The 26,718-nt window shown below is 36.3% G+C and overlaps 1 protein-coding gene across 1 annotated transcript; it reads left to right on the forward strand.

The window, feature by feature from the left end:
* The first annotated feature begins 602 nt into the window (after window positions 1–602).
* Window positions 603–25,769, forward strand: LOC127813005 (sister chromatid cohesion protein PDS5 homolog C-like). The gene is made up of 15 exons (XM_052353654.1): window positions 603–981; window positions 7,670–7,873; window positions 7,980–8,161; window positions 9,105–9,231; window positions 9,311–9,508; window positions 10,363–10,410; window positions 10,513–10,560; window positions 10,691–11,875; window positions 11,972–12,082; window positions 22,614–22,687; window positions 23,937–23,988; window positions 24,155–24,241; window positions 24,324–24,367; window positions 24,698–24,766; window positions 24,857–25,769. Exons 1-15 carry the CDS (start codon window positions 880–882, stop codon window positions 25,344–25,346), a joined length of 3,021 nt encoding a protein of 1,006 aa, XP_052209614.1. The 5' UTR covers window positions 603–879; the 3' UTR covers window positions 25,347–25,769.
* Window positions 25,770–26,718: the final 949 nt, after the last annotated feature.

The following is a 26,718-nucleotide window of genomic DNA, read 5'->3' on the forward strand; positions in this document are numbered from 1 at the left end:
AGGTCGTGACACTGGTTGTAATTTATTTTTTATTTGTTAAAATAAATTTAATTCATGATTGTGTAATGATAATGTTAATTTTATTTAAATTTATTTTTTTATAATATATAATAAATAAGTGACAAAGGTCTTAAAATAAAAAACTTAAAAGATAACATTTTATAAAATTTAAAATTTCAAATATTATAATAACACTTGATAATGTCCGACTTCTTATTAAATTAACAACAAATTTGATATAATATCGATAATTATAATATTTATAATAGATATATTTAAAATATAAGTGTGAATGTCAAAGTAATGGAATTGAAATTAAGTACACTAACATTATTAATTTATAAATTAACAAATGATGCAGATTTAAAAGAAAATAAAAAATAAGATTTATATATTTATGAGAATGGTATTTATACGTTTGATACTTGACTTGTAATTTATATTAATATTTTATATATTTACATTAATATGATATAAAATGCAATTTATTCAAATTAGAAGGGGTTTATATGTAATATATCCTAGGAGTAAAGGAGAATAACGAAATCGGAAATAAAAACTATAAAAGGCAGAAATAGTAGCCGATAAAAGCTCGTCTTCCCCCTTCTGCTCCTTCCATGAAACAATTTAGGGCTATTTTTCTCTCACTATATCTCTATTCTAATCTATACATACAGAGGAGCTTCTCATTCTGTCTCACTGAAAGATCGTCGTCTGGGGTCTCTTCGTTCGCGTTCTAGGGTTTCGCGAGCTTCAATCGTTTGGATTTGGGAATTTTCGAGAGTTTCTAGGGTTTTAATGGCGTGAACCCCGGTTGGAAATTGATTGATTTGCAGAGGATCGATAGAGCGAGCGAGAGACAGAGAGAAGGAAGAGAGTATGGCGAACGAGCAGAGCGAGTACGAAGAGCAGCTCCTGGAACTTGGAAATGGGCTCCTTCATCCACCGTCTACGGTCGACGAACTCCTTCATTTGCTCGACGTAAGCCCTAATCTCTGTCTGTCTTGATCCGTCAATTAGCTTCTGTCGTTGATTTGCATGATTTCAGGCTTTGCATTTGCTTTACCAAACGTGTTTTATAACATTGCCACTGGGTTGGAAAATTATCCGATTATGGCCATTTATTTTGATATGTTCCTTGTTGTACTTCTTTTCTCTCTATTTAGTGGTCTTAATAGTTCTATTTGATGGTTTGTCATAGATTTAAACAGGATCTCTGTCATTAATGGTACATGCAATGTGAGAGTGGCTCGATTAATACATTCATAAGGGCGTCCTTCACGTTTGCTTACTTTCGGGCACTGCATAGTGTTCTGTACTTAAGGGGTCTGGTTATATGCATGATGTTGGATCTACATGGACCATAGTGCTGAGGAAAACTGAAGCGGGAAATTCATTCCAAATAAAAAAGTAGCAACAAATGCTCAAGGATCCGTCAACAAACATACTATGAATATCGTTGATGAACTTCTACAAAATACACTTATCAAAGATGGAGAAACTTTTGCAAAACAGGAAGAAATCCTTAGCAAAATGATTGAAATTCTACTTGGATGCTATAATCAATAATATATTATAAAGGATAATAGATGCTCTGTTGGAACTTATTAAAAAATGGTGTTTGGCCCTTCATTTCCACCAAGTTCTTTTTATGAGCCTCCATTATTTTCTTCTTTTGTAGGCACAAAATATTCACCCCACCTAGAGTGATTAAGGCCTGTGATTGTTGCTGTTGTTGTAGTTATAAAATATTCAATATTCTCTCCTTTGTTATGCTGATGGAAACTGTTAAAAGTTGTCTAGAGTATAGAAAAGAAGATCAGTGAAAGCAGTATATTTTTTGAGGGCCAATGAAGCTTTAAATAGAAGTTTATATCCCATGTTGTAATTAGTGATAGTTGGAGGGTTAAACTGAAATATTTAATATTCTTCATTGGGATATCCGCCCACTGTTATAAATAGAGGGCAAGGGGTAGCAGAGAGTGATAGAGTTCCTTGTTTCTGTTTGCAATGAGTACTGTTTGCTAGAGAGAAAGGCTAGAGAGATAGTTTTGTAATCTTGGGAGGCGATGTCCTGTTGTACTCGGGAATGGAAGGAAGGGATCTCTGCTGTATTCTGATCATTCTTTGAATAAAGAAGGCCAATCCGAGAAAGGTGCACTGTGGATTATAATGTTGTGTAAAAGTTTGGACACTTTGGGATTAATGAGTAACATTGAGTATGGATTTGGTTTATGGTGGAGTGTATGTAGACACCATGGAGAAACCAATCATATTGGTGTTAGGAATGTATCCATTAGGAAAACCCCTTGAGGAGGTAGATAATCTAATGAGACTTGCAGGTTTAGTTAAGTGCAGCTGGAAGTATTGGCCAAAGGTGATCCATTGTTGAAATTTACAGCATTGATTTGAATTTCTTAATGTTTGTTGCTGTATTTTGAATGATCAGGTATGTCAAACATTCCCAGAGGTGAGCAGGTCAAATTCATCTATTGGAAGGCCAAAAATCTTTGAATGGATGAAGGTTGAAGTATACTCAAGACAATGGTGGAGAATTGTTAAAAGTTGTCTAGAGTATAGAAAAGAAGATGAGTGAAAGCAGTATATTTTTGGAGGGCCAATGAAGCTTTAAATAGAAGTTTATATCCCATGTTGTAATTAGTGATAGTTGTGGGGTTAAACTGTAAATATTTAATATTCTTCATTGGGATATCCACCCACTGTTATAAATAGAGGGCAAGGGGTAGCAGAGAGTGATAGAGTTCCCTGTTTCTGTTTGTAACGAGTACTGTTTGCTAGAGAGAAAGGCTAGAGAGATAGTTTTGTAATCTTGGGAGTTGATGTCCTGTTGTACTCAGGAATAGAAGGAAGGGATCTCTGCTGTATTCTGACCATTCTCTGGATAAAGAAGGCTGCTCGAGGGGGTGTTTGACTGCTGGATGTAGAACTGGTGTAAACCAGTTCGAACCGGGATAAAATTGGCTTCTGTGGTTTGTTTTTCTCTTTCTTGTTTCTTATTTCTGTTCTGATTTGATTGCATTTAATTTTCTGTTGTTCTGGGTTGATTTCGGGTGTGTTGAGGGTGTGAGAATTGGGAAGAATGATCCTATTGTGCTCCTCATTTCTAACAGAAAAGAATCTAAAAGTTGGTTCCTTGATCACAGAGTTTGGACGGTCTTCCCTTTGGTCATGGGGTGGGCTTAGGCTGGTTAGGATGAACTGTCTTGGGTTTAGGAAGGCATAGGAGTATTCAAAGCATTTGAGGTCTAAATCTGGGTTTTTGCATCCTTTTCCATGCATTAGTGACAACACTCTCAACTTATCTCTCTCCCTTCTTCTCCTTGCCCATTCTTTTCTCCTAAGGGAATGCAAAGATCAATGTATTCTTCCGACCAAATGGATTGTGATGAAGGCCTACCTTGACACCAACCCTGCATTAACAGGAGTTCTCTTTATAAAGGACAACCGAGGTTAATCCTTGCTGAGCAAGAGCTCTAAACTTGCTACGTGATGCATGTGCATATGTCACAACCTAAGAGTTAATTAGAATAGCTATGCTGTATTTCTTTTACTTTAATTGTTGCACCTATATTCCAGCTATCAATTCTGTTAGAATTAGAAAGGCCACATGTGAGGCCTTAGGAAAAGGACATAATAGTTTGTTGTAACTGTTGGAGGGGGGGATGATCTGCTGCATCCACACCCACGCCAAGCAGCACCTATATGTATTCATCCCATTCCATGGGAGAAGGGATGCTGGAAATTGATATTGAATCTCTCATTTTTCTCTCTACATTTCTCTCCAAATCTCCCTCTCGTTTTCCCTCTATTACTCTCCCCTTTTCTACTGATTTCTTCCCCCATTTCTGCTCCATTTCCTTCTCCAATCATTCTGTTATCAGTTCTATTTCAATTCTGATTTCTTCCCCAATTCAATCCCTCCCCATTTACTTCTTAAACCTGTTATGATTCTATGAACCCTAGGTTCATGACAGCATATTATTTATTTATTAGTGTTTGTATTCATTCACTGCCATCTCATAAAATTTTCCATATGGAGATGGTGCTGGAACTTTTTCTTATCATTTCCTTGCTAGAGGGTTGTGTCTGGAAGGGGGCTCGTGCAAAATTTTGACATGTTCTTTTGCATCGATTTGTATTGTCAATGTGATTTTTAGAAGTCAATTCACATTTATAAATGTTGTGTCACCGACCCTAAGTTTGTTAGGCTAAGTTGTAGTTAATGCTGATGAGTTATGGTTAGTATTTAAGTTATTAGGTTTTAGAAAGCTTTTTATTATTTTAGCTTTAATAAGTAGTCGTATGACTAGCATATGACTTTTAATATGGATGGATGGCCAAGCTTAGAAGAATTTATTTGCGATCAATGGCTAGCATTTACTATCGTTGTAACCCTAGTATAAATAACCTTGTAAGAAGCTATGGTGGCAGCTGTTTTACTCTAATTCAACTATTGAGGTTTTCTGAAACCCTAATTTTCAGATAATCATTGCAGATTTGATCTTATGGTGTTTTAACCCAAATTTTGCACTTGTTTTGCTAATTCTTGCTCTCACATTGCACCACCATGTTACTCAGGCATGGATTATATTATTACTTGGAATAGGAAAGGCAATGTTGTGCACAACAGAAGGGTGTTTTTAATGCAGGGGCACTGTTTAGTTTCATACTACCGGAACGTGCTTGTATAAATTATTATTGAATTTGAATATAATTTATTTTTGAATCACCCTTGTACTGTTCTGCTTTGGTGCAAACTCCTGGATGGTGAAGATTTGCGTGCTTGACACTGAAATCTGTGTTATATATGGTATCCTGAGCAGTGAGGGTTCTCTAATTCTCCGCATTTAGTGGTTAGGAATCAAACATGGTAATACAGAATAGTTTATTTTTTCTTGAGATTAGAAAAGGCAACTCAATGCAGAATGCTTCCATTACATAGGCTACAGACTTACCTTCTATGGTGGACTTGTTTTGTGTTTTCACTTTTGATCCTGCTTTAGTGGTTAGGCGTCAAACATGGTAATACAGAATAGTTTATTTTTTCTTGAAATTAGAAAAGGCAACTCAATGCAGAATGCTTCCATTACATAGGCTACAGACTTACCTTCTATGCTGGAGTGGTGGTGTGTTTTCACTTTTGATCCTGGTTTATCTTTTCACTTTTGACCCTGCTTTTGTGGTTCGGCATCAAACATGGTAATGCATAATAGTTTATTTTTTCTTGAAATTAGCAAAGGGAACTTAATGCATAATGCTCCCATTACATATGCTACAGACTTACCTTCTATGATGGAGTTATGTGTTTTCACTTTTGACCATGGTTTATCTTTCTTAAAATTAAATATGTAAAACACCCACATGCTAAAAAAAGAAAAAGAAAAATAAGTGAAACTCCGTTTCTAATGGCATGAGCACTGCTTCCCTTTCTTTTGGCATGCCATTGATCAACAATCCACACTCATTTTGTATTCGTTATTTTTCCTCCTGACAAAACCTTAAAATGAACTGTGGATCGATTTGGTGCCAACCATATCTAGCATCAGGTCTTGTTATGCCAAGTAGGCATATTCTTGATTGAATTGATTTGGATTTTGGCTTTTTGGTTCAGGTGATTGTGATTTTGATTTCACTAAATTATTTTGTGTGCTCATCAATGCTCTTGTGTAGACAACTGAAGTGGGGTATAGCAAAGAAAAACGCATAATTTTTACAATCTTCAACAATCTAGTTTCTTTTACATGATTGTGAAATGGATGGAGGCCCCTCTATTTAACCTTGAATGGAGCCTTTTAATGCCAAAAATTTATCCTCAAACAAAAAACAAAGAGATGTAAAGGTAGATCAACTGAAACAAATGTCACTTTTAATGAAGATTAAGAAAATTGAAGTGAATGGACAAATAAAAAGGTAATCTAAGTGAAATAAAGTGTCCTTTTTGATAAAAAAAATTAGATAACATTGAAATGAAATACATAACTACTCTTAGTTTATAATTATGAATATACAAACTGTCTGTATTTTATCTGGATTAAGCCTTAATAATTTTCAGGCCCAACAGGTAAAAAATGGAAGCAATTGTCATGGCCCTAGGAGCAATAAAGGGGGCATTATTGTAATAGGGTATAATAGTTTGTTAGGGATATTTGGCAATTTGTTAGGAGCACATGGGTGCTGTTAGAAGTTAGTTAAGCAGCTAGCTATGCTTATAAAAAGGCCAATTGTAAGAGGAGAGGATTATGTTTTGAATGATAAATGAAATTCTGATTTCTCTCTACAATTCTCTCCATTCTCCCTCTTGTTTCTGCCTAATTCTGCTCTATCTTCCCCTTCAATTCTTCTCTGTTTCTTTCCCCGAATTCCTTCCAATTCCTTCCTAGACCCTAGCTAAACCCTAGGGTCGTGACAGCTATATGCTTGCTAAGGCATTTAACAGAAAGATATAGAGAAGAAATTCCAAGTGAAGTCTTCTTGACTTAGAAGAAGCTTATGGCAAATTTCCAAGTGAAGTCTTATTGAAGAAAGAAATTCTAATTGCTTATATATAGTTATTAAAAAATGTATAATGTAGCAGAAACATGCGTCAAAACATGTGGAGAAGATTTTGAATCTTTTCTAATTACATTAGATTATATGAAGGACCTACACTAAGCTCTTATGTATTTGTCTTAGTAATAGATGAACCTGTCAAACATATTCAGGCATAGGTGTGATGGTGTATGCTATTTGTAGATGACATTGTCTCAGTGAATGAGACAAAAAAATGGTGTGACTACCAAGCTCATGAAATAGATGAACATTTTAATTTGAGCAGATTTAAAATTGATGATCTGGAATGTAAGTTTAGTAAAAATACAAGTATGGATGATGTTATGGTAAAACTTGAAAATCAATTCATCCCAAGAAAAATTACTTCATATATCCTGGATCAATCATCTAAAAGATGGGAAATTAAATGAGAATATCACCCATAGAATTAAGGTAGGACAATTAAATAGAAACGTGCATCCAACATTTTATGTGATAGTAAAGATTATATTGAAGCTAAAAGATAAATTTATAAGATGATTATATGACCATCTTTGTTGTATGGCACGAAATTTTAATTAGTAAAGCATTGATATGAGAGAAATATGAGAGTCATAAGATAAAGATGTTATGATGGATGTGAGGACGTACTAGAAAAGATAAAATCAGAAGTGATGGTATTCGTAGTAAGGTTGGAGTGGCTCCCATTGAAAATAAGATGCGTAAGACACCATTAAGATAGTTTTGGCCATGTGAAGAAAATTAATAGATACTCCTATGAAGAGTGTGGATGGATGAAATAAGTCTTTAGCAAACGGGGTAAAGGAAGACCATGAAAAACTTGGTGGGAGACACTTGATATGAGTTATAAGGGCCTTAAAGAGGATAAAGCCATGGATAGATCTTATTGCCGAGCTAGAATTGATATAGCCGACTCCACGCAGTGGGATTAAGGCTTTGATATGTTGTGTATTAAATCTTAACAAATGTTCATAGTATTCAGGCTGAATGACATATTTTCTAATATGCATACCATTAATATGTGCTATTGTCCCTTTTTTGGTTGATGTTGTTGCTTGCAAATGATTTTTTGTAATTTTCTTCTTTTTTATACTTTAAGCAAGCTGAGAATATTCTCTCAAGGGTGGAACAGTCACCATCCAAATCAATGCAAGCAGCGCTTGGTCCGTCTATGAAGGCATTGGTTGCAGATGAACTTCTAAGGCATCCAGATGAAGATATAAAAGTCGCAGTTGCCTCTTGCATGAGTGAAATAACAAGAATTACTGCACCAGATGCTCCATATGATGATGAGCGGATGAAGGTACTGGCTTCTTTGTTTTTTCTATACTTTTAGATACATTTTATTATATTTTCCTTTGGTGAGTGTGTGTGTGCACGTGCTAACTTCTTTCATCATTGATACACAGGATGTCTTCCAGTTGATTGTATCATCATTTCAAAATTTATCTGACAACACTAGTAGGTCATACAATAAGAGGACCTTGATTCTTGAAACTGTAGCCAAGGTCAGGTCATGTGTGGTCATGCTGGATCTGGAGTGTGATAGTCTGATTGTTGAGATGTTCCAGCACTTCTTGAAGTCCATAAGGTATGAGTTTCTATTTATAATTTATGCTTTGGTTGCTTATGTAATGTTATGTTACAAAGAAGAAAAAGGGGGGGGGGGGGGGAGGGGGGAGAACTATAGCGTAGCTATTTTGGCCTGTAACATCCATTTTTGATCTGGTTGATATTGGCTTTTATCATATAATCAGTCACCTGTTCTTGGTTATAGGTGATGATATTTATGAGCTGTGGGAGTGTATGTTTCTTTATATATTTATCTAGTTAAGGGTGGTCTTATTTTAGAGTTTGATAAAGAATTTCTTGAATTTGATTACTTTTTGTTTCATTATTAGATTGTCATGCATTTATCTCTTTGGTGTTCACTGGCGATTTCTAGTTATAACTTATTGCAATTATCTTTCTTCCAATTTTTCCTTTTTTATGAAACTAACTCCTTTCCTGTTCTCTCTCTGCCTATTAACTTGCATGGGTGTAGGATATCTATTCTTTCATTTTCTGTTCAACTTCAATTGATTCTGTTCTCCGAGTAGCAGCTTTAAAGACTTTTCCCACAGATTCAGTTGGCATTGGATACTTAAATGTGTATTTGCATTTCCAGTAACATAGGCAAAATTGCTTATTTTTCATTTTTAGAAATACAAGATGTCTTTTAGGGAAACTATCAGTCCTGTGGTGCTAGTTTATGCTGCTTGAATTGGTACAATTGTTCCAAAGTTGTAAATTATGGATTTCCCAATTTTGCGGGGTTACTTCTTAGTATAAAAGTAATCTTATACTTTCTGGTAGGTTGTCTGTTGAAATCTTTTGACTTCATTTGTCATTCATGTGCTTCCCTTTGGATTTACAGGCCCCCTAAGCAACAAACCTGATTGACTAATCCCACATGTCATTCAAGAAATGTCCTATTGTGATGAAATTGCAAATTTCTCCTTTTGCATCTAATAATGCTTTGGTGGATCATCCAGGGATTATCATCCGGAGAATGTCTTGTTGTCCATGGAGACAATTATGTCTCTTGTGTTGGAGGAAAGCGAAGACATCTCATTTGAGCTAATAACTCCCCTCCTAGCTAGTGTGAAAAGGGACAATCAGGTAAATTATTGTAGAGGGTTGACCGTTGTGTTTTTATCTCTTTTTCTCTGAATCTCTGACAAGGTATTCATTTTTTCAGGAATATCTGCCAATTGCGCAGAAATTGGGGGAGAGAGTATTTGAAAAATGTGCACTAAAGCTCAAACCATACCTGATACAAGCTAAGAACTCCTTGGGCTTTTCTTTAGATGATTACAGCAAAGTTATTGCTTCTATAATTGATGGAAGAACAGGTTCTGCCGGAAATAATGATGGCAATGCTTGTGCAGAAGAGTGGGTATGTTCCTTTACATTTTTGCCATTGCATCTTTTTTTGTGTGGGGTTGTGGCCAAGGAGAAGTGGGAAAAAGAGAAGGTTGAAGTGAGAGAGAGCACAATGAATTTAGATAACAGGCCTTGTTCCTAATCCCTGAAACTAGTAACCTACTAATGATTTACGCTGAAGTTAACTTCAGTGCCTTACTAACTCCTGTGTACATCTCATCGCATTATTAGCTTCCTTTGTGGTGAGAAGAAGCCATAAATGGTGGCATATATGGCCCGTGGCTGTATCACAATCACTCCTGGGGAAGAAATGTTTACTAAAATTGCTATTATTGTCCTTCACCATCCAGTGATCTGTTTGAGCTAGGAGTCTCAGATTGGTTTTCTTTTATCTTTTAGTGATGTATTTGTTGAACGAGGAAGAGAAATTCAAAGTTTGAAGAGGCTCAAAAGATGGGATAATGATAAGACTTAAAAGTCTTGTAGATTAGATGTTGTAAACTTGTATTTTAAAGTTTGATTAGCTTCTATAATTTAGGAGATAGGGTATCCTAAAATTTAGGAGATAGCATATCTCATCTCATCTCCTACTTTATAGGAGAACATATAAGAATAACTGTTGTATTTAATCCCTTTCTTGTTTCTAGTCGAATTAATCAAGCAAGAATTCACTGCTTGTTTCAGTATTCTTATATTTAAATGAATTATCTTGTTGAAATCTTATTTTTTATTTAAGGGTTTTCAGCTGATACTTGCTTCTGTTAACTGAATCTGTCATTGCCTCAGCACAGAGAAAAGAAACATTGTTGTTTGAAAATATTGTGGCAATATCTGGTACTGATTATATATTGTCTTGGCTTTGTTCAGACTGAGGAGAGCAAGCCTACGGGGGCATCCTTGGAGGGGGCTGCTCAGGCATGTTGCCGATATATTTCTGTTTATAGTTGTAGGCTTTTTCCGTCCTAATGATTAGTTATTATTCTGGTTTTACATAGGGTATCTTCTTGTATTGCACAGGCTGATGAGAACAAGTTGGCCATGGCATCTTCCACTGAGGCAACCGAGGTACATTCTAATAATAGATTTTGTTATAATGTATTTTTTGATGATTGCTATATCTAGCTGTGAGTTAATTCATAAAGTTTTGTGAACCACAATTATCAAAGAACTAATCCTGTGGAGGCCATCATTCTAGGACGGGGCTACTAGAGAAAATGTGAAAGAGAGTCTTGATGAAGCAGATCATCCTGCTACCAACAGATCTTTGAAGGCTCTTATGAGTAATGGTGTTACAGAGTCTGGTAATGAAGGCACATCGGCAGACCTGGAGTCCACAAAGAAGCCAGAGCATTCTCACCAAACTGATCTGCCAGTTGATACTAATGTTATGGGCAACGCAGAACCTGATGATTCTGATAGTGGTAACAGAGTAAATTTGGGGCCTAAGTCTGAACAAGCATCGAAGAAAAGAGGAAGGAAACCAAAATCTTCAATCAACTCTGTAGAACCTCATGATTCATCTCAATTTGATAGCAATAAAGAAGCTAAAAGATTGGAAGACACTGCAGATGATGACAAAAGTCATAAAGCAGAAGTCCATGGTTCACCTCCTAAGGGGTCATGTGTTGATCTGTCTGTTGATACTAATGTTATAGGCAATGCTGAGCCTGATGACTCTGCTGAGAGAATAAAATTGGGGTCTAGGTCTGAACAAGCACCCAAGAAAAGAGGAAGGAAGCCAAAATCTTTAATTACTTCAGCAGAACCTCCTGACTCATCTCAAGCTGATAGCAATAAAGAAGCTAAAAGATTGACAGAAGCCCGGGACCACAACAAAAGTTGCACGACTGAAGTCCAGAGTTCACCTTCTAAGGAGGCATGCGTCAATATCTCTGTGCCTGCAGAAACTGAAAAGGAGAATGTTCAAATTTCTTCACCCAAAGCATTAGACAGTGAGCCAATTGTCTCCCCATCTCAAAGTGGGGATGTTCCTGATGAGGGTACTAAGAGAAAGTCTGGGCGACAAAAGAGGAAAAGCAATCTGATTCAAGAAGTTGCACCAACTACCCATGTTTCTAAGAAGGCTTCTGAGGGTACCAGTGATTCTGAAGTGAAACCGAAAAAACATTCAGGGAAGAAAGTTCCAGCTGAGAGTGTCAATGAGGAAATAACTCCAGATGTGGAGGATATATCCAAGACTGAAGGTGGGATCACTAGTTTGGAGGCAAAACCATTGGAACAGTCTTGTCCAATGGTAGATGTAAGGGATAATGTTGGTGATCGATCCTCGTCAAAGAAGGAAGGTGGAAAACGGCGTGGACGTGGAAAAACTGCTTCAGAGGATGATGGAACAAAGTTCACTGTTAAAGATGACAACAAAGTACTTTGTTGCCTAAATGTTTTGTTCTCTGCTGTTCTAGTTTATTTCTAAACTCTCTTACCCAATATTTTTGGTAAATCTCTATTAAACTTGTAGGAAAGGGGTTCTTCACCAAAGACTTCCTCAAAATCAGCTAAAATTGAAAGCCACTTAGAGGAAACCCCCAATACAAGTTCCAAAAGAAAGCGTACACCTGGGAAAGTAGAAGTAAGCAATCCTTACTCCTTTTAGTCCAAATTTTTTGCTAGTCCTGTCATTAGTAATATAAATTATTAAGATTTTCCAATATCCTCTTCTGGTGCTTACTTCTCTTTATTCTTTCCTGCTCTAGTTAAAGAGTTAAGTAAGTCAGAAGATAAAGAAAACAAAACTGGAACAGGAGTTACCTGGGCTCTATCATTAGTTGGATTCCATTATCAGCTTTTACATTTTAGCCATAGATTTTATTATTGTTAAATAGTTATGGGTGTGCTGATATGGAAGCAATCATGATTAGGTTTATATATCTGAACAATGGTGATTTATACTCCCTGGTGGTCCCTGCTATTGTATGTTTGTCCATGCATGTGTTCCCTTTGGGCCTGTACATGTACAGGCTTGTGCATGTGTTTCTGGGTGTGCCCTTGTGTTACTTGCCGGTGATGTTGAGCCAACCCCTGTACTTCTTATTTCTTTTTTTGTTTCCTTTTTCATTGGGGAGTAAGAAAATATCCCTGACCCGTTTTTGCCAGATGAACTGATGGCTATATCTCTCTATGTGAGATCTTGAGTTCTAAAATCTAATAAGGCAAAAAACACCTTCAGATTTTCTAAAATATAATTTTCTTTGGCCTGGAGTTGTGCAATCTGGAGGAAATGTGTGCAAGTGGTTTGTTGGTCATCTTTGTTTCTTTAGTTGTGGGTTGAAGGTAGCTGTTGAGGTCACATTGAAGGCTTGGCTAGGTATCAATTGTGGCAAGTCAATGTAGAATTTGTCCTTAACCTACAAAGGAAGAACTCCTTGACTTGTTTTTAACAGATCAATTGATGGCCATCTCTTTTGTTGAGATTTTAATCGTTTTGTAATCTTTTGAGGTCTTAAATGCATTTTTAATTCAAATCCCCACCCCAAAACAACCGAAAGAAAAAAAAGGGGAAAAAAGAAAAAGTGGATACCACATTTATGTCCTTGTTAATAATGCTTTCCCATTTTATTCTAGTTTTTGAGACAAATTAAAATTTAGTCTTATTATTGGGGAAATCAGCCTTAAATGCTGATATATGCATATGTATTTATGTAACTGTTCTGGTGTTTTAGTATTGAATCAATTTAGAAGTTACATAGGTATAGGGGTGCTTTCTGGTGAAGGATATACATTGAAATTTTATTTGTGTTGTTGTGACGAATGAAATAAGGGTTGGTCAAAGCATATAGATGATATCCTTCATAACTGATGATATCACATCACATGATTTTTCTTGTTTGTATAGATGTTTTTACTCTATTCAAAGTACGGATTGGGTTGTAATTCCTGGAGCAGGTTAGCTTTCTTAGGGCTGTAATTGACACGTTTATCCTGGCACAAGCTGATCCTTGTGTGCAATCTGGAAATCTTTTCTGAAACGCTGCATCAGTTGGGTCAAAATACGTATAAGAGACCTTCATTTAGCTAATCAAAAGTTCAAGTGTCAATATCCCAACGACCTTGCCTACACTCAGTTGTCTCAGCTTTGGATTGTGGAGAAAAGGATGCATAATATTATCAACTTGAAATATGCCTTCCACATTTCCCTTATGCTTGAATGTTTTGAAGCCTTATCGTTGCATATTATTTGTGGGTAGACCACCTATATAACTCCCTCACTAAGAAAAGTACCAATATTTGATAATGCCATTTAAACTAATCACAATGTTGCATTGGTCTTTGATAGAAATCCTCTAGTTGCCTTGTATGATTGAACTGATGGAATGCTTATACATTTAGGTAGCTTTTGTTAAAATTATCAAGATAAGGTTGTATCAAAATAAGGTTGTAATGCTTTCCGGATCAAGATATATAATGATTAAGATAAAACTGAGAAGTATTTCAAAATTTTTATCAAACTGTTTGTTAAATCTTTTGGAATGTACTAAATAACATATGCATCATTGTACTTATCTGTAAGGTCCAAGATATGTTTATCGGGGAGGAGAAAGAGATAAGCATATTTGGAAAATGTTAGATAAGAAGTCATGTGATTTCTTTTTCAAGAGTTGCCAGATAAGTTTAACAAACACATTGAAAATGACAAAAGTTTGGAATGTTTTTCATATATTACCTTTTCTGATTTATATCTTTGTTAATAAATATTACTGTCAATAAATATGTTCCAAATCTGATGTCAATGATTGATTCCTAAATCAATAAATGATTCTTGATTTATTTCCTATTCCTATTGTATATCTTTTATTGTCATTCTTTCCATAGTTGTTGTATCTTACAAATTTGTATTCTTTCCTATTTGTATTCTTTCCTTATTCTAGGATTAGAATCTTGCTAGCATTTAGAAACTTCCTAATCAGTAGAGGAAGTTCTATATATATATATATATATATATTACTCCCACAAGGGAGAATTAATTAAGGAATTCACATTTTCAGTAAAGACTTTTTGACATGGTATCAGAGCCATCGACCTAGTGCTTTAGTTTTTTGTGCGTTCCTTCCATTTTTTTGTCTTCATCAACGTGTTCTTTCCTTTTGCTATCTCCAGCTACCTTTTGTTCTCTTCGTAGCTAAGTTTTTTCTTCTCGCGATCTCCAAAAAGCTATTGCTTCATTCATAACCTTTCTTTTTGATATGTCAAACCACTCCTAATCCGACACCAACCCCAGATATAACTGCTACTAGCAACACAATAGATACTCCATTTGTTGGTTCTGGAAGTATAGGATCAGGAGGAGAATTGCAAAATCTCCAAGCGGCCTATAGGTTGAATGGAAAAAATTACCTAAAATGGTCCCAACTCATCTGCATGTTTCTCAAGGGGAAAAGGAAACTTAGCCACTTGCTGGGAACCGGTCTGAAGGAGGGAGATCTTATGTTCTCGGCTTGGGATGAAGAAGACTCCTTGGTTCTGTCATGGTTGTGGAACTCCATGGTACTCGAAATAAGTGATATCGTGATGTTTCTACCCACAACCAAGGATATTTTGGAAGCTGTTAACCTCACTTATTCGAAGGTTAAGGATGCTGCCTAGATATACGAAATAAGGACCAAGGTGGCAGCAACCAAGCAAAGGGGGAAATCCATTACCAAGTATGCTAACATCCTGCAAACCTTATGGCAGGAGTTAGATCATTATCAAAGTCTCAAGATGAAATGCAACGAATATACTGCTTTACAAAGAAGATTTGTAGAAAAGGAGAGGATATATGATTTTTTGGATGGCCTCAACATGGAATTTGGCCCGGTAAGAGTTCAAATACCAGGAAAAGATGATTTACCTTCCCTTAATGAGGTAATTTCTCTAATTCGTGCTGAAGAAAGGAGGAGAGTAATAATGTTAGACACTCCTCAACTTGAAAATTCTGCCCTAATCTCTCTAAAGACTCCCAATAAAGAGCCTAGAGATAATAGGAAAGTGGTAGATAGAAATATTCTATGGTGTACCTTTTGCAAAAAAACAAGGCACACCATAGACTAGTATTGGAGATTGCATGGAAACCAACTACCAAGGGAGGACAACCGAGGGGCCAAGGACATGGTCAAGCCTATCTGGCCAGCAGTTCTCAGGAAAGTGAGCAAAAAAAACCAGAACCGAAAGATGAACTTAATAAGGCTGAAATTGAAAGGCTAAGAGGTTTGTTGGAATCTCTTGACAAAAGGACTGAAAAAGGTACCTGTTTCCTTGCACTTTCAAGTATTTCATCTCAATCTCTCTCCTTACATGCTTCGGGAATTACTCAACCTAATAAATGGATCCTAGACTCCGGGAAAACTGATCATATGACTCCTTTTTCCAATTTGTTCATCACCTACAACCCATGTCCAAGCTCAAAAAAGATAGCCATGGCAGATGGATCCTTGACCACTGTTGCCGGTCAAAAGAACATATCATTCTCAACGAACATCTTATTTTTAAAGATGTTTTCCATGTTCCAAAACTGTTCACTAACCTGATTTCTATCCAAAAGTTAATTCTGGACAGCAATTGTAGTGTTAATTTTTCTTCTAATATCTATAAAATTCAAGGACATGAGCCAAGGAGGATGATTGGGCTTGCTAGGGCAAAGGCTGGTTTATACTATCTAGATGGACCAAATGGGAAGGAGGTTCACCCTATGTCATGTTTAGTTCTGTCCAATAAAGATCAGATTTTGTTATACCTCTCTCGATTTGGTCATCCTTCTTTTTCTACTATTCAAGTCATGTTTCCAGCTTTATTCAAGGATTTTGATATTAAATATTTCCAATGTTCTGTTTGTGAATTAGCCAAACATAAAAGGGTACCTTATCCTTCATCAAATAAGAGGACTTCGCTTCCATTTTCTCTAATCCATAGTGATGTTTGGGCCCTGCAACCATCCCCAATATTTCTGGGGCATGGTGGTTTATTGTACTTGTGGAAGATTGTACTCGAGTTGTTTGCCTTTTTCTCATGAAAAATAAATCTAAAGCAAGTATAATTTTTCCTTCCTTTTACAACATGATTAGTACTCAATTTGGAGTAGAAATCAAGAGATTGAGGTCTGACCATGCTAAAGATTACTTCAATCAATCCCTTACAACTTTCTTTCAGCAAAAGGGAATTATTCATGAGTTTTCTTGTCCTTACACCCCCCAACAAAATAGGGTGGCCGAAAGGAAAAATGGACACTTACTAGCTGTCATAAGAGCACTTATCTTCCATCACAATGTCCTTGAGCATTATTGGGGAGAAGCTGCCCTAACAACTACATTTCTTATAGATCGGTTGCCTTCTAAAATTCTTGTTTTTCGTAATCCAATTCAACTCTTAACAGGATTTTTTCCTGATCTTCATATTCTTAGTGGCTGGAAACCTAAAGTCTTTGGTTGTGTTGCATTTGTTCATATTCATAGTCCATATCAGAGTAAGTTAGATCCTAGGGCTCTAAAATGCATCTTTGTTGGGTATTCTTCTACTCAAAAAGGGTATAGATGTTATCATCCTCCTACTAAAAAACGATTCTTTGTTTTTTGTTGATGTGACTTTTGCTGAAAATTTATCCTATTTCATCAATGATTAGGGTATCCAAAATCAGTCCACTACAAATGAAGATTAGCTTCTTTTTCTTTCGGACTTTCATTCCAATTTCTTGGAACTAGGACTGATTTACATCAAGAAATCACTATTCTCTTAGAGATAAACCTCACCCGCTAGAAAACAATAATAGATAAACAAATATTGAAGAAATCAAAAACAATAACAGAAAAATAAAGAGGCAAGAACTTATCCTGGTTCAGGCATAAAATTCCCTACATCCAAACTGTCGATGATCAATACAGAATCCACTAGAAAGCCAATAGGATACAACACTCCCTCTCGCACACTCTTAGCTATGAACAATAGCCTCCCTTCGAGAATACAAGGACCAAGCAAAGCTCTCTCTCAATACTCTTTATAACTCGTGTAAGATAATTCGGAAGAATGAATGCTAGAATGCCTACCTTTGAACCTATCCGCCTCTATTTATAACAGATATAGGCAATTACAAAACATGGACTTAAATGCAAATAGAAAGAAATAAAAGGACTACTGGCATTAACTCTAAGTAAGTTAGTTCTGTTACATTTTAAACTCGTAAAACATAAAAATACAAACCTATTTCTAACTACATTTAAAATCCTGTACCGAGAATTGATGCTAACTAATGCAAATCCTAACACAATTCTTCTAATTTTTCTCCTATTGATCCTAAAGATGTTCCTAACATGACTTAGGAGGAGCCTGACCCTAAGACACCTCACTCATTGCAGGTCTACTCAAGACGGCAACCATCAGCTCCTTGCCCAATGCAGGTTCCTACATTTAATCCATCTCCTGCACCTGTTGTCAGTCCTCAATCTGTTACAAATGATGACATTGCCAGCCCTTCTGACCCCACATCAGGTAACTCTTATATTCCTAACCCTATGGATTCTGTTTGTGAACCTCCAAATGACCTTGATTGGCCCATTGCCCTTAGGAAAGGCACAAGAGCTTGTACGAAACACCCTTTACACTTGTTCTTATCCTATTCCAAGTTATCTTTTCCACATAAAGCCTTTTTAACTAGCCTTCACAACGTTCCCATTCCTAAACATTTTTCCGACGCTTTGAAGGATGAGAATTGGAGAAATGCTATGGATGTCGAGATGGCAGCCCTAGAAAAGAATTGTTAACCTAGGATCTTAGACTACCGAACCAAAGAACCACTCAAGATACAAGTCTCACAACCTCACAAGAGAAGAACAAGAATCAAAAACACAATACACAAGATTTAGAACATAACAGTAAGCAAAAACACACACAAGACACCAAATGTTATCCTGGTGAAGTCTTCTAATGAAGATCTAGGTCTAGACTGTCCTGAGGCGCTATTTCCACTATCTTGAACGAAGAACAAGAGGATTACATGCACTACAACTCTCTCACAGCCTTATACCTAGAACTGTATATAGTTTCCCAACCCAAGATTACAAAAATATCCTCTCTTTTCTCTCAAGTTACCCTTGCGCATACTCCTCGCTCTTCCATATCACAAGACAGAATAATCTCCTAATGCTCCTCACTCGACCTTTATTTATAAAGCACAGAGGCAGTAGAAATAAAAACTTATCTGGTAATTACAACCAACTAACTGGCTTATATCTCTAACCAACCCTTCTAGAATAATATAAGTGATATACAAATGCAACCCACTGATATTACAATAGAAACCCTCCCGAGACTATCTTAAGCTAATCTAATACAAGTGATTACAACAAGAACAATACTTGGGACTTAGTTCCATTGCCCAAGGGTAAACACCCGGTTGGATGTAAGTGGGTTTACACCTTAAAGTACAAATCAGATGGGTCTCTTGATTGATACAAAGCACGCCTTGTGGCCAAGGGCTATACTCAGGTATATGGGGTGGATTATCTAGATACATTTGCTCCGGTTGCTAAGCTCAATACCATAAGAGTGCTTCTGTCTCTAGCTGCAAATTTAGTTTGGTCACTTCACCAATTTGATTTTAAAAATGTTTTTTTGCATGGGGATCTAGAAGAATAGGTGTACATGGATTTGCCACCAAGGTATAGCCCAAACACTCAGGGGAATATGGTATGCAAGTTGAACAAAGCTTTGCATGGTGTTAAACAGTTTCCTAGGCCTTGGTTTGGCCAGTTTGCACAAGTTATATTAAATCTCGGATATAAATCAAGTCAAGGGGACCATACTCTTTTTATCTATCACTCGGCCACAAGGGGAGTGATGATGCTAATTGTTTATGTTGATGACATTGTAGTCATGGGAAATAATGAGGAAGGAAGGAGAAAACTCAGAGACTATTTGATTCATGAATTTGACATCAAAGAGTTGGGGCGGTTAAAATACTTCTTAGGTATAGAAGTTGCCCATTCTAGGGCAGATATCTTCTTTTCCCAACAAAAGTATATTGTGGATCTTCTAAAGGAGACGGGGTTGTTAGGTTGCAAGGCAACTGCAACTCCAATTGAGCCTAATCACAAGTTGGGTGAGTTCCTAGAGGAGAAGGTAGTTGACAAGGGGTTCTACCAATGATTGGTAGGCAAGTTGATTTATTTAGCCCATACTTGGTCAGATATTGCCTATGTAGTAGGAGTAGTAAGCCAGTTCATGCATGAGCCTAAAGAGACCCATCTAAGAGTTGTTTACAGAATATTACATTATTTGAAAGGAACACCGAAGAAGGGAATTATGTTTAAAAGAGGTCAGGGTATGAGTATTGAGGCCTATACGGATGCAGATTATGTTGGCTCAATGGTGGATCGGAGGTCTACTTCGGGTTATTGTACTTTCCTAGGAGGTAATCTTGTGACCTGGAAGAACAAAAAACAGCATCTTGTAGCTCAGTCTAGTGCAGAGGCAGAGTTTGGATCAATGGCTCTAGGTGTTTGTGAACTACTTTAGTTGAAAATTCTTCTAGATGATCTGAAAATTAAAGTGACAGGTCTTATGAGACTCTATTCTGACAATAAATTAGCCATAAGTATTGCTCACAATCTAGTTCAACATGATAGAACTAAACATGTTGAAGTAGACAGAGTTAGGTTGGGACATCTTAGTAACTCCGAAGGGAACGTGAACTATACATTTTATCGACGCATAAGTCCAAATGAAATAAGACAAGCATTAAAAAAGATGAAAAATCATAAGGCTGTGAGACCGGATAATATACCAATAGAAGCATGGAAATGCATGGGAGAAGAGGGCATCTCCTGGCTAACGAAATTATTTAACGCGATTCTTAAATAAAAAAAGATGCTAGATGAGTGGAGGAAGAGTACTTTGGTCCCTATATATAAGAACAAAGGAGATGTTCAAAACTGTGAAAATTACAGAGGAATTAAGTTAATGAGCCATACCATGAAATTCTGGGAGAGAGTAATAGAGCAGAGGCTCAGAAAAGAAACAGATGTTTCAGAAAATTAGTTTGGTTTCATGCCTGATAGGTCAACAATAGAAGTTATATACCTACTGAAACGCCTAATGGAAAGGTATCGGGAGCATCAGAAGGACCTACATATGGTATTTATAGATCTAGAAAAGGCCTATGATAGGGTCCCTAGAGAAGTATTATGGAGGGTTTTAGAGAAGAAATGAGTCCGAATAGCCTATATACAAGCCCTTAAGGACATGTATCATGGTGTAGAGACAAGGGTCAGAACATGCGGAGGGGATATTGAACCGTTTAAAATTACAATAGGATTGCATCAAGGTTTTGCACTAAGTCCATACTTATTTGCTTTAGTAATGGATGAACTCACTAAAGATATTCAGACAGAGGTGCCATGGTGTATGCTATTTGCAGACGACATAGTGTTGGTGGATGAAACAAAAGAAGGAGTGAACACTAAGCTTGAGTTATGGAGAAACAATTTAGAATCTAGGGGATTTAAATTAAGTAGAAATAAAACAGAATATATAGAATGTAAATTTAGTAAAAATGCAAGAGTGGAGGATGTTATAATAAAATTGGAAGACCAAATCTTACAAAGAAAATATCATTTTCGATATTTGGGATCAGTGATTAAAAAAGATGGAGAAATTTACGAGGATGTCACACATAAAGTTAAGGTAGGTTGGCTAAAATGGAGAAATGCATCGGGGGTGTTATGTGATGGTAAAATCCCATTAAAACTGAAAGGAAAATTCTATAGGACAACTATAAGGCCAGTTTTGTTGTACGGTTCAGAATGTTGGGCAGTCAAATACTAGTATGAGCAAAAGACAAGCGTAGCGGAGATGAGGATGTTAAGATGGATGTGCGGCCATAGAAGAAAAGATAAAATTAGAAATGAAGTTATTCGTAATAAGGTAGGAGTAGTGCCAATAGAGGAGAAGATGAGAGAGATTAGACTAAGATGGTTTGGTCATGTGAATAGGAGACCAAGAGACGCTCATGTAAGGAGAGTTGATGAAATTGAACAATTAGTCAAAAAAAGAGGTAGAGGCAGACCTAAGAAGATTTTAGGAGAGACATTAAAGTTTGATATGAAGTGTATGGATCTCAATGAAGATATAACAAAAAACAGAAATACATGGAAGTCTAGAATTCATGTAGCCGACCCCACATAGTGGGATAGACGCTGGATATGTTGTTGTTATTTACCTTCTTGTGATCAGCTAGCATATATTCTAATCAAAGGACTACTTGCAGCCGTATGCCAAAGAACTATTAGCAAGTTTAGAATGGATGATATCCACTCTCAAGCTTGAGGGGGAGTGTCAACAGATATGTTCCAGATCTGGTGCCAATGATTGATTCCTAAATCAATCAATGATTTCTTGATTTATTTCCTATTCCTGTTGTATATCTTTTATTGTCATTCTTTCCATAGTTGTTGTATCTTACAAATTTGTATTCTTTCCTTATTCTAGGATTAGAATCTTGCTAGTATTTAGAAACTTCCTAATCAGTAGAGGAAGTTCTGTATATATATATTACTCCCACAAGGGAGAATTAATTAAGGAATTCACATTTTCAGTAAAGACTTTTTGACAACTACCTTATGGAATAACCTCTCTTTGTTGCAGATGTTGTTCCTTGAGGCACAACATTTCTTTTTATTCTTATTTTAGAACCAGAGTTGTTATTTTATTTTATTTTGGTATGAAGTTGATCCAATTCTATAATTAGGGTAGGAAACATGACTTTTAGGGATTTTAAAATCTTTGAGACAACAATATAAAGGGATTGAATGAGATCAATGGGGTATTGATATTAGATGTAGGTTCAGTTAAAGAGGACACGACTCATCCATATGGAATATCAGATGTTGCTTTTATTCATTAAAGAAAATGGGAGAGTCGAACTTTATTCAAAGCTCAATGGGTATGGTTGACTTGAGCTATTATCTTTCTTGGCTTCTTTTTTCTATTTCATATATGTTGGACCAAGTGATATTAGGTTTTTGGGTGATTAGCTTGTCATTTCATCAATGGTTTTTAATTATTTTATTGTGATTGAATTGATTTTTATTTTAATTTCCTGAATGAATTATAATCACTTATGTACTGTGTTATTGCAGGCACCTGATATTGTTGAATATGATCATAACCTGGTTGGTAAAAAGATTAAGGTTTGGTGGCCAAAAGACAAGGCGTAAGTATTAGCATGAGATTCCATAAATATATGGCAACTGAAAAGTCCTAGATGAGGATGTTTTCCTTGGTTTTTACTAGTGTTTTTGTTCTCTCATTTCTCCCTCTGGCTTGAAAATTATTTCCTCCTTTTAGTAATAGAAAAATAACTCCCCTGAACATTGCAGTGGGGGTGCCCTATTAATTTCGTTGTTCTGTTGTAGTTTTTGTCTTCTTACCTCCAATTGCATTATTTTTTATTCTCTCTTTTTCCTCTAGCATGTTCCCCATCTAGCTTGGGTAACGTTTGCCTCTTTTGAGTGGTTTCATTGTGCTATTGCAGTATGTATACTCTTAACTTCCCTGGCAATATGTTGCTTTACTAATTATTTTATTCAAGTTTGTTTCAACTTTCCTTTACCTATATTATGTACATGTATAAAAATGTCATTAGAACCCCACTTCAGCTTAATGACATGTTGATTTGGTAGATATTATGATACGCAATTGGGATCATATATAAGAGTTTGTTTCTTTTTATGCCTGAGTACTCTTTTATGAACTTGTGTATGAAAATAGCTCTTCTGCATGTCTCTTTATGTAAACATCTTTCTTAGTCATTGTAAATAATGTTTAGCTGTTCTGCTTACGACTGCATGATCATAGCAGATTATTAGCATTGCTCATTTTAGTTTGTGTGCTGGACTGGGCTGCCATGGAATATCTTCCTGTGTCATTGTTGCATTTCTTTAGTATCTAATGAGAGTAATACTATGACTATGCTCTTCTTCATCATTGAGGCTTGTCTATGTTATGCTTTTCACTGCAATCATAGTTCCAGTGCTGGACCTCTTTATGATCTAATGATAACAATATTTTATTTGTGTATTATTTTGCTCTCTCTTAAAACAAAAAGAAAAAGATTATAGTAATCATCATCCAAAGCATTATGTTGCAAACTATATATTTAGATATTACGATCTAGTTAGAACAATATTTTAATAGTGTATTATTTCACTCTTTCTCTTAAAACACAAAGAGGAGATTATAGTAATCATCATCCGAAGCATTATGGTGCAAACTGTAAATTTGGATACTGTCAATTAATTTCAAGGTCTTGCATTTAGCTACAAAAATCTTGGATGATTTTGCCATCTGTATTGTAATATTTTGTGATGGAGTCAGATGAGATTAGCCAAGATATCTTCTTAAGAATTCAAGATGAATGTGCATTGCTCACAAATCCTGAAATTGGATTATGTTACTTACAGGTTTTATGATGGTGTTATTGATTCATTTGATTCTGCTAAAAAGAGGCATAAGGTACGTATGCTTGTCTGTGCTTACTTCCTACTTTGCTTATATTTAATAAATGTAGGTTTAACCCAGTCCTAGCTATGTAGGTTTATATTCTCCTGGTGTGCTTTATATGTTGGTGTTATGCCACATCGAGAGCTGATTTCCCTAATCTCTTATCATTCTCGAACAGGTTTTATATACAGATGGCGATGAAGAAATATTAAATCTTAAAAGGGAAAAATGGCAGTTTGTTAGAGACGACTCTGCATCAGATGGGGTCAGTAATCAGCAGATTTGTATTTTGATCCATCTGACTTGTGCTATGTTCTGTTGTATTAATGTGATTTGTTATATGGCAGGAAGAAGCGACCGAACGTCGAAGTCCTGATTCTTCAGCTGAAATGTATGTGTTGCTTTTTTTTTATCGTGAATTTATGCATTGATGTTAACTAAGAAACTTGATTCAACATTTTCAATTTTTGCCCCACTGATGTACTATTTTCCTTTTATTCCCTGTTCCAAAAATATAATCAAAATTTCTACATTTTTAGTTCTTTCCTTTAGCTGACATACGATTCAGTTCTAAAATTGAGTCCAATATGCACCTTGGAGTTTTTTTTTTTTTTTACCTTAAAAGTTCAATTCAGCATCAATTCTAGGTTTATCATTGTTGTTGTAGCAGTATGTATGCATGGCCTGGACTAGGCTTAATGATCTTCTTTCCTTCCTCCAGACACAAAAGGAAGAAAGCAAAAGTCAATCCTGAACTATCAGCTAAGCAAGGAAATATTGAGGGTTCACGGTTTGTAACATTTATATAATCCACATTTCTTGATATGTTATAACCAATCATGAAAATGAACATATTGATTGAATTTAGAACTTGTTCTAGGGGCGAAGCTTCTTCTGGCAAATTGAAAGGTGCAGCTACAAGGTCTGGTCGTAAGTTGAGGGATGACGATGAAGTTAAATCTGAGGACGAACATGATGGCAAAACTGAGTACCGTTCTAAAAGAACTGCTGGTAAATCTGCTGGTGATGCATCCAAAACAGCTGCCAAATCCAAAGATACCGATGATTGCTCGCCAAATACCAGCACCAAGGCCAAGGTGGACGCCTCAAAAACTGGCACCAAAGACACTCCGAGAACTGGTCCCAACTCCAAGGGTAAAGCCTCCTCCAAAACTGGCAACAAATCTGATGCTGATGGTTCTGGGACGGCAAAATCTGGCTCAGCAAAGGTGAAAGAAACCGAGGGAAAGGGAACAGTGAAAACACCAGAAAGTGCAAAGACAGGGAAGGGGAAGTCACCAGGTACATCAAGGCGGCAAGAGACAACCGATGGGAAGAGTGGAAAGAAGCGCCGGCGAGGGGGCTATTAGGCGACGCTTGGGCTGTAGCTGTTTTTGTCCAGTGGCACAATCCCTTGTTCCATCTGCTGCATGTCTTCTTCTTCTTCCTCTTCCTCTTCTTCTTCTATAGCTCTAGGGGTGCATCTTGTGCAGTAAGCCGTGCATTTTTGTAGTAGCTGTTATTATGCTTTTGACATAATTCTCGAGTTTGTGGCTCTGGTGGGTGGTGGCTTGTTTAGCTTTTACAGTAGTGGTGGTAGGGTGAGATAAGTAATTCAATTCCAACTTGTACTCTTTGCTTTAGAGATGGGATGGGTTAAATTTATCTTATATTGTTACTTCTAGAGAATAGGAGTAGTCTCCCTTGTTTTGTGGATCAAAGTTGAAACATTTTCAGGTTTGCTTCACAATAGCCTGGTTGCTCTTGAGCAATAATGACATCAATTAAGCAAATGCTGATCTTCAAGGGGCTGATCCCTCTCTCTCTCTCTCTCTCTCTCTACACCGATATAAGTGTCGATTTTTGGGTTGGGGGGGAGAGAGTGAGAGAGAATCAGCAGAGGCGAAAGGAGAGAGATTTTGCCCTGTATGACTCTTTACAGGGGTCCGTCTATACACTCTGGTCTATATATGACTTTTTACATGTAGATAGAAACAGTTGGATACTTTTAGAGTTTTGTGTAGTTGCTTCACAATGGTCAATGGCCTGGTTGGTTTTGAGCAGTGATGACAAGTAAATTCTGATATTGAGGAGCTAATCCCCAATACCATATCTTTCAAGTCTCTCTCTCTAAAATAAAACTGTGATCGTGATATATGTGTATAAGTTAATTAACGACTTTACATATGATAGAGATAAGAGAGAGCGAGCTGGATGTTTAGAGTTTGTATGATTAAAATCTCATCTAGTTGAATTAATTAAGACTTGTGATTGTTGTTAATTTCGTCAACTAAAAAAAAATGTAACTTAATGACAGAACTCACCAGATATAATTAAGTATGATGGTTAAAACTGATAGCTATAGTTGGTGTTGTATGTTATGGTAAGATTTTGTTAAAAGAAAATCTTAAAAAGTAATGATAAAGTATGGGCTAATAGTATAAAAAAAATTAATTTTTTTCACGTTTTTGCGATTTTATCTAACCGTTTCAATTTTGACAATAGACGCCTAATTTGATCGATTGATTGCAATTTTAGTCACGACCCTGAATCCGATTCGAGAAGCGTGTGCGCCTGCTAATGTGGCACTCCACATAGCATTCTAAAACATTTTGAGTGAGCCCCATATTGACATGCATGAAAAAAAATAAAAAATAAAATGATATATATATATATATATATACAGAGAAAAAATGCAGGTGGAGGATCGAGACGACGATGAATGAGGAAGGTGACTATACA

This window comes from Diospyros lotus, chromosome 11, assembly GCF_014633365.1.
Source record: "Diospyros lotus cultivar Yz01 chromosome 11, ASM1463336v1, whole genome shotgun sequence".
Taxonomy (NCBI): Eukaryota; Viridiplantae; Streptophyta; class Magnoliopsida; order Ericales; family Ebenaceae; genus Diospyros; species Diospyros lotus.